This window comes from Zingiber officinale, chromosome 4A (assembly GCF_018446385.1).
Source record: "Zingiber officinale cultivar Zhangliang chromosome 4A, Zo_v1.1, whole genome shotgun sequence".
Lineage (NCBI taxonomy): Eukaryota > Viridiplantae > Streptophyta > Magnoliopsida > Zingiberales > Zingiberaceae > Zingiber > Zingiber officinale.
The window spans coordinates 85,486,413-85,501,093 of NC_055992.1; the positions used below are offsets into that span (position 1 = coordinate 85,486,413).

General features: G+C 38.5%; 2 protein-coding genes across 2 annotated transcripts; one reads left to right on the forward strand and one right to left on the reverse strand.

Moving 5' to 3' along the window:
* The first annotated feature begins 1,308 nt into the window (after window positions 1-1,308).
* LOC121970057 (probable aspartyl protease At4g16563) lies at window positions 1,309-3,293 on the forward strand. The gene has a single exon (XM_042520464.1). It carries the CDS (start codon window positions 1,505-1,507, stop codon window positions 3,002-3,004), a length of 1,500 nt encoding a protein of 499 aa, XP_042376398.1. The 5' UTR covers window positions 1,309-1,504; the 3' UTR covers window positions 3,005-3,293.
* Window positions 3,294-6,063: 2,770 nt separating this feature from the next.
* On the reverse strand, window positions 6,064-12,948 carry LOC121970058 (actin-related protein 2/3 complex subunit 5A-like). Its single transcript, XM_042520465.1, has 4 exons — window positions 12,781-12,948; window positions 12,612-12,684; window positions 12,418-12,518; window positions 6,064-6,374 (listed from the first exon to the last, which is right to left on the reverse strand). Exons 1-4 carry the CDS (start codon window positions 12,870-12,872, stop codon window positions 6,239-6,241), a joined length of 402 nt encoding a protein of 133 aa, XP_042376399.1. The 5' UTR covers window positions 12,873-12,948; the 3' UTR covers window positions 6,064-6,238.
* Between the last annotated feature and the right edge of the window lie 1,733 nt (window positions 12,949-14,681).

The window sequence follows — 14,681 nt, forward strand, 5'->3', positions numbered from 1 at the left end:
CCCTAAAGATAGATAGCTCGAGAATATAAGTAAAGTCATGAATTTAAGTTACGAAAATAACAAATTATGTACAATAGATCTAATATTATCTGACTTTTCTTTGAGATTCCACATGTCTTTTATAATCGACCTCCCTAAATATACATGAGCTCTAGGTATTTCTCAATGTCAAATGAGTTTCTTTCATCACAACTTGTTCCTATAGCGGCCAGAGGAAACCTTATTAATGAAAGATGTTCACAAAATTTGACAAGAGCATAATAACAACGGAAATTTTAGAATTTACATGAGAGACTTTGAACATTATTATCAAGTTCAATAAGATGTGAAAATTAAGTAAATGTAATGAAGCAGAATGAGCTAGTTTCTTGCGAGTCTCACAAAAATCCATTATCGTTATCGACATCGCTGAGTGGAATAGTTGTCATATTGTTTGAGTACATGCACTACCAAGACATACTCGAAACTGTAAAATTTCAAAGAACAAAGTATTTTTTATGTAATGAACTATAGCAAAGCACTTTATAAGTAAATAGTAGACCAACTTGTTGGCAAAGTTAACAACAACAAATGCAAGTCAAAACTTGTGAGAATTCCAATTCCAATTCCAATTCCAAGTTGAAATTGAATATCTAGTGAATAATAAGATGGTAAAGAGTAAATAAAAATCATTTGTCATATCAAACTTAAAACCATTGTTTTGCATAGCACCACTTACCTGATCCTTTGTCCCTCAGCCAACGGATTAGACAAAGCTACAAATTTCCTCTGTCACACTTTGTCTCCTACTGCACTTTCAGAAACTGATAAAAGGAATTTCCCCAGAGAAGTGTCCAAGATTCAGCCAAAGGATAAGCTCAGCCCATGAACATCACAGCAAAACACTTCGGGGAAAATAAGCTGATCAGAATTTGAATTCCAATGGAGATAAATATTCATTCTAAATTTACCTGATAAATAAGTCGAGGAGAAATAGGGACACTTGTGTGCCACCTTGAGATTTGCAATTTCCAAGGACACAATTGAGGATAATAAAATTCAAAGTTTGAAATCCTCCATTTTTGTTTTCTCTTCTTTTTACAGTGTTTAGGGTTACCTGTTGGTAAAAGTTGGCAGCGGCAGCAGGAGCAGTAGGGTTAGGAATGCATTTCTGAAGTGAGCACATTGTTTAGCAGCTTCCACAAGGAGAAGGGCCATGACAGTAAATTCTCTATCGACGAGATCAAATTTATGTAGAGCCCTGTTCCATTGTCCTCCAATCCATGATGGCCTTCTGCCATTAAGAGGTGTGGTGGCATAACTTGGACACCAAGGATGGATTACTTTCTCACTTCTGAAGACAGGAACACTCTTTCCTCCCTCATTTAAAACTCCATTAAACTTATTCTGCTGCACTCTCTTCCATATTCATTCATTTCGAATTCGACTCCTATAAGTTGAGGTGTTGGAAGCTTCCTGCTTTGCCCCACTCGCAGCTTCTCCTTGTTCCTCCTCCACCATCAAAATGCAAGCTTTCATGGCTCCCCTGTTTCTGCTGCTCCTGTTGTGTGACCAGCTCTTGGTTATTGATGGTGCTCGGCCTGATTCCGTCGTCTTCCCCCTCTCCCACTCCCTCTCCCGTTCCCAAAATTCCAACTTTAGCACCCTCCAGCACCTCAAGTCGTCGGCGCTCCACTCGGCGGCGCGCCACCGTAGCCGCCGGCACGCTCCGGAGCGACGCCGGCAGCAGGTCTCCCTCCCGCTGTCCCCCGGGAGCGACTACACGCTCAGTGTCTCCGTCGGCGCGCCGTCCGCACCCATTATCGTGTCGCTGTATATGGACACCGGCAGCGACCTCGTATGGTTCCCCTGCTCCCCGTTCGAGTGCATGCTGTGCGAGGGCAAGCCGTCGTACCCTCCCCTCCACCCACCGCTGCCCCCGCCGCCGGCGTCCCGCCAGGTCACCTGCGGCTCCGCCGCCTGCTCCGCCGTCCACTCGGGGCTCCCTGCCTCCGATCTCTGCGCCATCGCCGCGTGCACCCTAGACGACATCGAGACCGACTCCTGCTCCGCCCCGTGCCCGCGGTTCTACTACGCCTACGGCGATGGGAGCCTCGTCGCCCGCCTCCGCCGTGGCCCGCTCTCCCTACACGGCTCCTCTGCCCCTTCCGCGGCGCCGCTCCGCCTGCAAAACTTTACCTTTGCGTGTGCGCACTCCGCGCTGGCGGAGCCCGTCGGCGTCGCGGGGTTCGGCCGAGGCCCGCTCTCGTTGCCCGCCCAGCTCGCCGCTCTCTCGCCCTCCCTCGCCGCCCGCTTCTCCTACTGCCTCGTCTCCCACTCCTTCCAGCAAGACCGCCTCCTCCGGCCCAGCCCGCTCATCCTGGGCCGAACCGAGCCGAAGCCATCGGAACCGGACCAAGATCCGCCCTTCGTCTACACCCCCCTCCTCCACAACCCTAAACACCCCTACTTCTACTCCGTCGGCCTCGAGTCGTTGTCGATCGGGCCGAGCCGGGTTCGGGCGCCGCCCGAACTAAGGGATGTCGACCGGAGAGGGAACGGCGGGATGGTGGTCGATTCGGGCACCACCTTCACGATGCTTCCGGCGGAGACCTACACGAGCTTGGCGAACGAATTCAACCGTCAGATGAGCCGGGCAGGGTTCGAGCGGGCCGCGGAGGCTGAGGAGCGCACCGGGCTGAGGCCGTGCTACTTCTTCGAGGACCGGGTTGCGGATCGGCGTAGCGTGCCGGGCCTGGCGCTCCACTTTGCGGGAAACGCCAGCGTGGCGCTGCCACGGCGGAACTACTTCATGGGGTTCGAGAGCGGCGGGCGGCGGGTAGGGTGCCTGATGGTGATGAGCGGCGGGGAGGCCTCCGGCGAGGAGGAATACGGGGGGCCGGCCGGGACGCTGGGCAACTTCCAGCAGCAAGGTTTCGAGGTGGTGTACGACCTGGAGGGGAAGCGGGTGGGGTTCGCAAGGCGGCGATGCGCGGCGCTGTGGGAGGAGATGTCACGTGCTTGAGACGGCGCCTTCCGTTTCGCCTTCGCACGTGTGGGCTTCGACTTGGGGAACAGGTTGCCGCGGGACGGGGGAAGGTGCACGTGCGCGGCATGGACGAGAGCACGCCCTTTTGTTCCATGTATCCAAATGTGGTCTTCAAATTCGACTTGCGTAAATTCACGTAAATAATAATTTAAAAAAACGGAGTGGTGGACGCTCAACTTCCGACAGTGTCTATCGGCCAGCTCATCTCCCCCAATCATAATATAGATGGCGAAATATGATCAAACTTTGGAAGCTTTTTATATATATATATAATATAATATAGATGGCGAAATATGATCAAACTTTGGAAGCTTTTTATTTATATATATATATATATATATATATATATATATATATATATAATATGATCAAACTTTTGGAAACTTTATATATATATATATATATATATATATATATATATATATAATATGATCAAACTTTTGGAAACTTTATATATATATATATATATATATATATATATATATATATATATATATATATACTTATCCAGTACAATTATGGCAATATATCATGGGAATCATTTGATACGGTTAAAATTAATTTTTTTAATTTTATTATTTAGTCGATATATAATTTTTTTTTCGCTATTCTACGTATAAGTCTTTCTCTTAGATATATATATTGGTACTTATTTTTAAAATCAATATCAATATGTTAATACTGATTTATATAAATCAATACTAACTGTGATATTGATTTACGTAAATGAGTATCTAACATATTAATCTGCGTGAATGTGTATCAACGTGGTGCTAGTTTAGCAAACCAACAATAATAATAGTAGGGATTTGTACAATAGCACGGTGTTAGTTTGTGCACCAGCATAGTGTTGATTTGTACACTAGCACGTTGACATCAATAGTGGTGTTGATTTGGACACCAATACATTGATATTGATTTATAAAAATTAGCACTAACATACTGATGGCTATTCTTTAAAGAACAGGAAGCTAAACTTAACCTTTAAAGATCAACTTCATTTTGATGTTGATTTTTAAACATCAACACCAATGTACATGTAAAATAGATATTTTCATGCATGTAGAAGAGGGAAGAAATTTATATGTAGATGAGAGGGAAATAAACAAATTTAATTTTGACCATAATGATTAAAAAATCATTGACACGTATAAGATTCGTCCAGAATATATATATATATATATATATATATATATATATATATATATATATATATATATATATATATATATATATATATATATATATATCGATCGGTGTATATAAATTTCGACTATATATTATATCATATCATATATAATCTGTCCCTAGGCAACAACATATGCGCGCCTACTTTTCTTTATATATATATATATATATATATATCAAAGCCAAAAAAAAAAAAAAATATGGCATCATCTCTCTTCTCGTCTTCTTCGCCGACCTCGCTAAGCCACCGACTGTCACATGACTACCGACCTTCCGCTGGACGCCCGGCCACCGTCGACTGGATCGCGGTCGGATTCCGACCAGATGGCAGCCCGAATCCGGCCGTTTCGTGGCCAAAATTTCTCGCGACGCTAGCAGACGCAGCGCTGCCGATTCCGGCCGTGATCCGGTCGGATCACGACCGGATTCCGGCCGGATCATGGCCAGAATCGACAGCGCTGTGTCTGCTAGCGTCGCGGCAGATTTTGGCCACGAAACGGTCGGATTCCGACCAGATGGCGCCCGAAATCGGGCCGTGATTCGGCCAGAGTCAGGTTGTGATCCGGGCGAGGGGTGATCCGCCAACGTCTCGTGAAGATCAGCGGCAACCGCAGGGAGAAGCGGAGAGATCGTGACTGCGGTAGTGATTTTTCATTTTTTTTTTTTTTTTTTTTTTTTTTGCTTACGTGGCGCGTCCAACTCATCATAGCCGCACTAAACCACAGGGAGAAAACCACAGGTGAGCGAACATGTATATAGCATTGTTACCCTAGACAACATGTGTGAGCGTCACTCGTGGATGCTTTTTTATATATATATATATATATATATATATATATATATATATATATATATATATATATATATATAGCATTGTTACCTAGGCAACATATGTGTGCGTCACTCGTCGATGCTTATTGGAGATGCCTCCAGCATCTACGCGCATAGCCTAAGATTGGCCTAAGATAATAATTCGGTGTGTATATTATATATATAATTGGACAAGAGTGATATTTTGAATTAGATTGTTCTGGATATAACAAAGCCGATAATCACTTGTGTGGGGCAACTGACAGGGCCTTGCTGCCAGCCTTCTTAAATGATTGATATTCTCATCCATGCAAAGTCAGTCCAGTTTTCTTCGCATAATTTTTTTAAAAAAAATAATAATAATTGATCAAAATGTATTTAACTTTTAAAATTTTCTAAAGATATAATTATTTTTCATTTTGCGAGAACATTACGATAATTTTTAAAAACCAATACTACTTTGATAATGCATACGTATTATTTTTTTAAAACTAATATCAATAAATTTGAAAGTTAATGTATCTTTTAAAATTTTTGCAACTTTAGATGAGCTTTTGATCATTTCATTCTAAGCATTGTGCCTAAAAAGTCAAGTAAAATCTAACCTGTAAAATCTTCTAAGCATTTATCCGATAAGGTTCCTCTATCTGGGAAGAACCGCCAGCACCTTCCTCCATCTCCAAACTCAAAGCTTCATCTCATCTCGACAATCTTGGACTCATCTATCAATGCAGAATTGCACCATTACAATGACGACACTTATTATGAAATATGAAAAGCACAATCAACTGTCACTTTCGTTTTCACCGAGCAAGGGTGGCATGAATGCGAAATTTAATAACTTGTACACTCACATCACTGCAGATGTCCAGCTGTTGCTGAGTATGCTTCTAAGCACTGAGCTGGCATATAACGCACTCCCAGAATGATTTGTTTTCTTCACACTTCTCGATGCATTATTTATTCATTCATGTCTTATGTCTATGACAAATAAATTTTTGTCCAAACTAGTAAACGTACTGTCGAAGTAATTACCATGAAAATAAAAGCAGATGCTGTCATAAAAACAAGCTTAACAAGCTGCTGTTAAATCTTTGGCGTAGGAACGGATTGGAGGGACACTCGGATTGCCTTTACCCCGTGTAATCATATAAAGCTTAATTGCATATTAAGTTGGTTGATTTCATCTACAGGTTTCATCATAAATGAAGCTTACACAGTATTAACAGTGTCAGCCAATGAGCGAAGTATGCATCCTAACCCTGCTTTCTCTGTCAACTTTTCGTGGATCTTTAGGCACTGGTCGCACGTAGGTCTGTCTCCAGTAGCTAATCCTCTATACAAGTACCTGCAATCCATCCATGTCAACGAACAGCAAAAAGGTTGGCATGAGTTTGAGATTAGAAGTTGAGCTCCTCCAGAAAATAGCTAAATTTCCTTGAACGTGTTAAAAGCTAATAAACTTTTAATATATAAACTTTTAATATGAGCTATGAAATATGATTATTTTCGGTAGGAAAAGCTAGATGTTCTAACAACTTTAGAGACTAGCACAGTGAAAAAAGTATCCAATTTTTTTTAAAAAAAAAACAAAACAGAAACTACACCAAGTTCAATGTGATATCCTCACTTGCATGCATCTACTTGCGAAAGAGATGAATCTACAATTGAATGTCAACATAAGAGGGCTAAATTTATAGGAACTCAACTCTACAAAGACAAATATCAAAAACATCTTGGCATACAGGCCTCAGATTTCTCATCTTGGTGCCTATAGACACCTCTTAGTGGGTTTCCAGCATAATGATTTTTGAGAATCTTTCACTAATGCTCACACAATAATAATTATTCCTTTTTCCCAAAACATAGAGACCAAGTGGAGCCAAACATATTCCTCATGAGAAAGAGAGCCAATCTGTGGCGCAAGGAGAGCAAAGGGCTTCATTCTCCAATGATTGACAGGAAGTTACTCCTCAGTGGCAAAGCGCAACTCTGAGGACTTGTTTAGCAATTGCAGTGGAATTCTAACATTTTTCATTGAGTCCATGAGTTCTTTGTTATCTAACTAATTCCTTGAGTATTTGTTGTATTGTTCTTCATATAGGATCCCTATTTATTTTTATCCCTAGTTTGTGTTTTTGAATTGTAGGAAGAATTTAAAAGTGACGATAAAAAGGGAATTTAAGATTGGAACAAAGGAATATGGCATCAATGTTCTCGGTTGGCAGCAGGTGCCGTAATGATATCAACAATTGTATCAACCAAATGGTCACCTGACAGAAGCAAAGGCTAAGACAAGAGGGATGAAAAAAGGTGAAAATGAAAGTGGAACAAGAGGAATTTATGGTTTGAGTGGAAGACGGAGGGATTGTTATTAGAGGCTAGAGAGTAGCAGTATTGAGGGGATTAGACCCTAAAAAGAGGTAGAAGAAAAGAAACTTCTTTTTCTATAAACCCATGAAGCAATGGACCTTGGTTCCCCTTTTGATTTGTTTCTTCTATTTTCCTATGGATACTGAGTCGTTCTTTGAGTATGCATTTCATGGCAAGCATAATTGTGGACTAGAGTACCTGAGTCATGAGTCATCTTTCTCTTTGCTTATGTATTGACACGAGTTGAACTATTATGTGACTAACTGTGCATGGATTTACATTTGATCGATATATACTATATGAAAATTCAAGTTATGTTATTGTTGAAAATTTATTGATTTGAGCATTGTTATAATCTGTATCATTGTGTACACCGATAACACAGACAAATACAACGTGATGGAGACAATTTTCAGGAAATTGAAGTTGATAAAGAGATCCGCTAATTTGAAAATCTTAATCAGTCATGTCATATTGATAGATCAGTAGGAATTTTTTGAAAAAAATACAAATAGAGGAAAATAAATATCCTCAACTATTAAATAACTCTTATTATCAAATTGTTTGTTTATTATGAGATTATACCTATCATTATCATTAGTAGTCGTATAAGAATATCAACTAAGCTCTTTAATTAAATATATTAAACTATTGTTAATTGTTAATTAATATAAAAATGCGGAACACCTATTATACTTGTTTGATAAATAGGTATAGGCAAGTAAACTCCTATTTATACTAGCTGGTGACCTGTCTATGTAGTTAAGGGCCTAGTTGTAAATACCTATGTATACAAGTATACGAAGATGATATATTGCAATGATATACATCTAGGTAGAGCAGGACTAACCTAGGGATTAAACCTAATAATTTTCCTTCAAATCAGCATGGAATAGTTTCTCCATGCATCCTTCACAAATTTGTTCCTCAGAATGTGCTCATTAGCTTTGTCTCACACACTTATGGCAGTCTTTGTTAAATGTGCTCACAAATTCGTATGCTCGCCTTCTGCCTCATGAAATGAAGATAACCTTACCAAGCTTCCCTTGCCACAAAAGTCAGCCTCCTTGCCAGAGAAGTTCCGGGTGAGAGTGTTTCATGCTCTTGTGAGCTTATCTTGCAAGGCTATCAACTGCACTACATCTTCACGTCTCCTACCAATGATGTTGTCTGCGTGATGCGAGCCTTCTCCCTCTGCGGCTATAATGACGACCCTTGAAGCTTCTAAATGTGTGCTGCTAATCATCCCTGCACAAACTCATGCTACCCAGCTCACATCACCAGCAGATCCAATGGCACAATTAAGAAGAGGATCGATTAGCAGCAAGATTTTCCAAATATCTTGGTCCTGTAACAGCATCTGACCGGTTTCATAGGTTGTATTTGAAGTGATTGCTACCCCTCCTTTCCTTCTCCTCCTGCTTCAAATCTAATATCCTTTCAAGTAGCTATACTTGGATCTCAAAACCATCGCCTTTCAATAAAGCTTTTGAGGTGAATTTATCCACCCTCAGTGTTTCTTTTCAGAGATGCAAATATCATTCCCTGCACTATCATCAATGCAGGTTTTCCTTGGTGTCTTCATTTGGTTTATATTTCCTGTCTTTCTTAGTTAATTACCATCAAGGGATCTTCACAACTTGCAGCACAATGCAACCAAAGCAAAATTTTCATGTGGGCCTTCTAACATTAAGCCTTCAAGAACTAACACAGCTAAAGTACCAATTGATTATAAATGCTTACTTAAGCGCCAAACTTCTCAAAGTGAACCATCTCAAGACATGATATCCAAACTCCTAAGTTCATGAAGGTACTTGTAGTGCTTATATAACACATGCCTCTAGGTTATGAACCTGTAGATTCTGAAACTTACGAAGCATGTGTGCTAATATTTCCCTTTTCTTGGGCCTTATGCTAACATTTCATCATACCAATATCACTCTAGTAGATGGATTTCTCTTATCAGCAAAGAGTATGGTCCCTAGTTTCTATTTCCTTGGAAGGAAGGAAAGAAGTAAAGTTCCCCTTTTGGCCATTACTTTAGAGAGGAGAAAAGAGGGAGAGAAACTTAACTTTTGCAAATTTGTTTGTTAAAACCATAGATCAAAAATAAATTTGAAACCGATTAATTTTGAAAATTTCTGAATATTGCCTCTACTAAGATAATGAAGCTATATTGTGCCAATCAAATTGCCACATATCACTTCTAACACAATCTTTCAAGGATCATAAAAGATACAGAAATCAATAGCCACTTTATCAGGAACAAAAGTATAATCTACGAAGATAATTAATTTATTTTTACATCAAACAATAGTAGATTTTCTGACCAAATTTGTGTGAGTTTCAAGAAATAAATATACTTGCAAAAGCTGGGGTCTTATAATATTTTTGCACCAGATTAACAGGAACTGTAATAGAACTATGTGTAAATAATTAGGGACCTACTTCTAAGTATCTAAATACACAAGGAATTATGCATAAGTTGATAGCAACAACAACAATAACAACCAAACCTTATCCCACTAGGTGGGGTCGACTATATGGAGCATAAGTTGAAAGCAACATAATATAAATACAAGTAAAGGGAGACTATTTAATATACAGTATCAAATTATTAGTAGTTATATAGTACCTTATTAGAATTAAGTTTAACCTAGAAGTATAGGAAAAGCTATTTAATACTTTTAAAATTATCGGTTCCTTCTATCTTGAAAAAAAACATCTTGTAGATTCTATTCAGCCTTTGTGAAGTTTTATCACATCCACAATCAGAGCAATCATTTTCATAGGATGTCAACCTCCACTAAAAGTGATAATGCCAAATTATTGCCAAAATCACCTTAATGGATAGCTCATTGTAAATTTGTAATTGCCCAACTACAATTACGTCAATCACCTTCACGTATCCACCTCTGCTAAAGGTTTACATTTGCCCCTTTGTTCGCTTGACATTACACATGCAGTTAACTGCTATTACCCGACCAATAAATCAAAGGATTGATCACTAAATTTTAATTGATCTTGCCAAAGACTAGACATAGCATTCCATCTCTGTTTGATTCCAATACATTTTATAGAATCCATTCAAAGTAGTTGGCTGAAGGGGAGCCTTGGTGCAACAACCAACGGTAAAATTGTTGCATTGTCACCAAAAGGTCACGGGTTCGAATCCTGGAAACAGCCTCTTGCAAAAAAAAATAGGATAAGGCTGCGTAAAATGGATCCTTCCCCGGGACCCCTCATAGCGGGAGCTTCGTGCACCGGGCTGTCCTTTTTATTTAAAGTAGTTGGCTCATCTTCAGTTATCTCTTTATAAATCTCAAAAGTTATTGTTTGACTTCTCAAGGAAGATTAGAAGACCGATCCAGGTTGGGATCAAGTGCGATTGCAAACAATAGTTGGATGTTATGTTAAACCTGTTAAAGTTATAGAACTAACCTATTAACTTTATTACATCCAACAACTAGTTTAATAATGTTCGACTTAGTAATAGTTCACTTATTTATGCCTACCAATTCCCCTAATTACACCACAACTCTTTGTAAGGGACAAATAAAGTGCATCATAGTCTCCTCGATTAAGGGTTGGCATCCCTATCAAGGAATAAAGTCCAATTCATAGCCTAAAATGATCTTTCATTTGCACAATGGATTCATGAATACACATTGACAGTCCTTAATGAAGATTTAGGTTCCTTCTAATCGAATTATCACAACCCTCCCAAAATGCTTAAGCTCAAGCTAGTTTTAACTCACTCATCTAAGTCTATAGATCTACTTGATTAACCCCTAATTTTCAATTTGGGACTAAACTAGTGTATCACAATTTAGATTAATTTCATGATAATTTATTGAAAATTCAAAGAGAGGGATTGTCCACCTAGAAAGTCACGTGCTACAACCAACCACTAGAGATGCTAAATCGTACTTGTTTTATGATGCAGGTGGGGAGTTAGTATCAGCTTTGAGATTACACCCAAAGCATTCCTGAGCATAACGAGTAGTCCACTTTTCTACGCTTGAAGCATCAGATGAGTGGTGTTCGATCCAGGCGTCCAGCTAAAAAATCCACTCCCTAGAATGCACCAGGCGACACCCCTAGACACACACCACAGCATGAGGGAAGATGGGAGGGAAGTTATAAATAAATCAATTTATTAATATACTTTGTTGGATATATATTAGTCAATTTATCAATAAATAGATATTAAAATATCATTTAATAATAATCACATAGACACTATGCAATGAGTTGACCACCAGCCACCTAAAAGCACCTTTCAAATCCTGATATAAATAATTACCCGAAGACTAGAGATCCATTCTAGGAGTAGATTAGCCACTTGGATACTGTAACTTATTTCCATGCATTTTTACCATAGTCTAATGCCGAACAGAAAGGGTATGACTAAAGGGTTTCTGTTGCCAAGTGCAAAATGAGGTAAAATGACAAGTTTCAGCTAGTTCTTTCCCCTAGTTCTTTATTCCATATTGTGCAGATTTAAACATTGCAATCCTTTATTTATCCCTAGTACAGAAATGCATACTGACTTAAGAAATAATAATCATATTGATGTTAATAATTCACATCCATATTTCCTAATTAAGCACTGTCAATATAATCATTATCCAAAAAACAACAACAAACTGCATAAAAATAACAGAAAAAGCTACAACTTAAAACTGCCAGTCCAAAATGGATCTACTGATTCATGCAGCAATGTTTCAATTGTGGACAAAGGAAAGACTGTATTTCATAACTCCATTAGTATTCTCTCTTATCCTACCAGAAACTATTAGGATTAGCTAATCCTCATATGTTGCACCACATTTAAGGGATATATTGACTGAACAATGTAATTTTTCCCATGTAATTGCATTTACCCATGAATCAAGTAGTTTGATATAATCTATTGTGGGTGTCTAAAAATTGCATTTACCATGAGATTTGCTAACGATTGCTTAACAAGATCAATATTCAAGAAATAGGGGAAAAAAATGATATGAGCATCTTACTTCATGAGTATGTCATAATACTCGGGATCCAAATATGATAACATAGCATCCACATCCTTTATGGCCATGATTGCTCGATGGACTACTATCCAATTCGCAGACTAAGGCAAAAGAAAACCAACAAAAGAAACATAAATTTACATCTATACAGATTAATCTAACCAACGGAATAAAAGGATCGGATCCCCACCAACCTTGCACCTCTCGTCTCTGGTCTTCAAGATGGAACCTTCCAAAGCCGTCTTCAACGCCTCTACCGGCTTTGATCTGCCATCAGGAGGATCAACATTAGGGCTTACGCGGGAAGTTGGAACCTTATAGATCTACCTCAGATTGAGGCCTAATGTTTCGATTGGAACTCACTGCTTGAGCAAGCTCTCGATCTTGCGGGATTTCTGCTCGATTCTGGTGACGATCGCCTCGAGGTTCTCGTCGTCGACAAAGCCCTCCGCCATGGGTTTCCGCTGCCGTCTCCGCCGCAGCCACGCCCTTCGATTTTGGAACTGTGTGACAAATCCCTGGAGATGGAAAAGAAAAACAAAATCCGATGAAGTTGGGAATGTTTCAATATGCCCATCTAATTTTTTGAAATTATTGAATAGCCCACTTTCTCCTTAGGGTTAGGGATGACAATGGGTCGGGTTCGGATCGGATTTTATATCCTCCGTCTCTATACCCATCGGGTATAGGATTTCCGATGAGTATACCCGTACCCATTAAATGATCAGATATCTTCTATAGTTATAATTTTTCTTCTTTCTATCCAACTATTATCATTCAATAAAAATATATTAAAATTAACAACCTATTAAAAATATATATATATAATTAAAAAAATAGATTAAACATCTATATAGTCTCCTTCTAATATCAACAAAAATAGTAAGTTGATTTTAGAAAAAAAATTCTTTAATATATGTATATATATTATTTAATCGGTATTCGGGTCGAGTATCGGGTATTGATAGTCCCTCCATACCCTCCTCCATTCGGGTCGGATATCGGATCCTCCATCGGGTTCAGGTGAAATTGTCATCCCTACTTATGGTGAAAGAAACGTTCATGAAAACTTAGCTTATTTATATTCATTTAAAATACATAAAATTAATTAAATAAATAAGCTTAATAGCTTGTTCCACTAAACAAGCAAACTTAAACACATGTTTTTAGTTCGTTAATATTCGTGAATAACGTTTGTGAACAACGTTCGTAAACAATATTTACGAACCATGTTCATTAATAAAACTCATATGTTAAATAAACAAAAAAATAAAATAAATAAGTTTGATAACCAATCAAATAAGTAAAAATTTTAAATAATCAAATAAACTTGAATTGAGAGTTTGATAACATCTAAATGAACTAAACTCAAACCAAACGCAAGACAAGTTTAAATTGAGAGTTCGATAATATCTAAACGAACCAAGTTCAAACCAAGTTTCAAACAAGTTCAAGCTCATAAAAAATAAACCAAGTCAAGCTTGAACAGTCATTTCAAAGGTTTGGTTCATGTTAACCTCTACTTAGCTTGGTTCGATTACCTTATCAAATAAGCTTGAACATCCCAAAATTTGACTCGGCTTAGTTTATTTATAGCCCTACTTCCTCCTGCAAAATTCTTAAAATTAGCATTATCTCAAAAACACACTTATACTTTTACTTTTGTCAAAAATATTATCAAAAATACTTTAATCAAACTATGTAAATAGATTTAACGAGTCACACAATAGGGTAGTTGATCTAAGAACGCTGAGCTTATGGATATTCACTGTAAATACTTTTTAATTTATCCTAATAGATGATGCAAAATTTTTATAGGATCAAATCAATTTTCCCAAAAGTAGTCTGCATAAATTGGATACAAGTGCCAATAAAAAGAAAATTGTTTCACGATTGTTATGTCTACCCACTACCAGTTAAGTTAATTTAGATATGGGAGTAGCTATCCACACCCCATGGATCACTAAACACAATATCCTTAGGTAAAAAGTCTAAAACACCCTTTTTATAAAATTTATATCTCCCTCCCCTCTTTCTCCTTCCTCCGCCCCTCTCTTTTGCTCTCTTTTTTACTCTTTATCTAAACCCTAACAATTTTATATCTCCCAAAACTTCATTTTTGTAACAAATCAAACACGATGGGCAATGAAGATCCAATTCCCACGAACAATCTAAGTTTTTTTTTTTGTGTAATATAATTGTATATTTGTATCATTGTGATTTGAACTATAGCAGTCCGAAAGTTATTCCACAGTGTTCGGTCA

What these genes read in the sequence shown, in the direction of transcription:
- LOC121970058 (XM_042520465.1), bottom strand. Translation starts at nt 12,872, where the DNA reads ATGGCGGAGGGCTTTGTCGACGACGAGAACCTCGAGGCGATCGTCACC. An exon ending in CCAGAGACGAGAGGTGCAAG is followed by an intron (nt 12,519 to 12,611) that starts GTTGGTGGGGAT and finishes CTTTTGCCTTAG; the next exon opens with TCTGCGAATTGGATAGTAGT. An exon ending in TATTATGACATACTCATGAA is followed by an intron (nt 6,375 to 12,417) that starts GTAAGATGCTCA and finishes GATGGATTGCAG; the next exon opens with GTACTTGTATAGAGGATTAG.
- LOC121970057 (XM_042520464.1), top strand. Translation starts at nt 1,505, where the DNA reads ATGCAAGCTTTCATGGCTCCCCTGTTTCTGCTGCTCCTGTTGTGTGAC.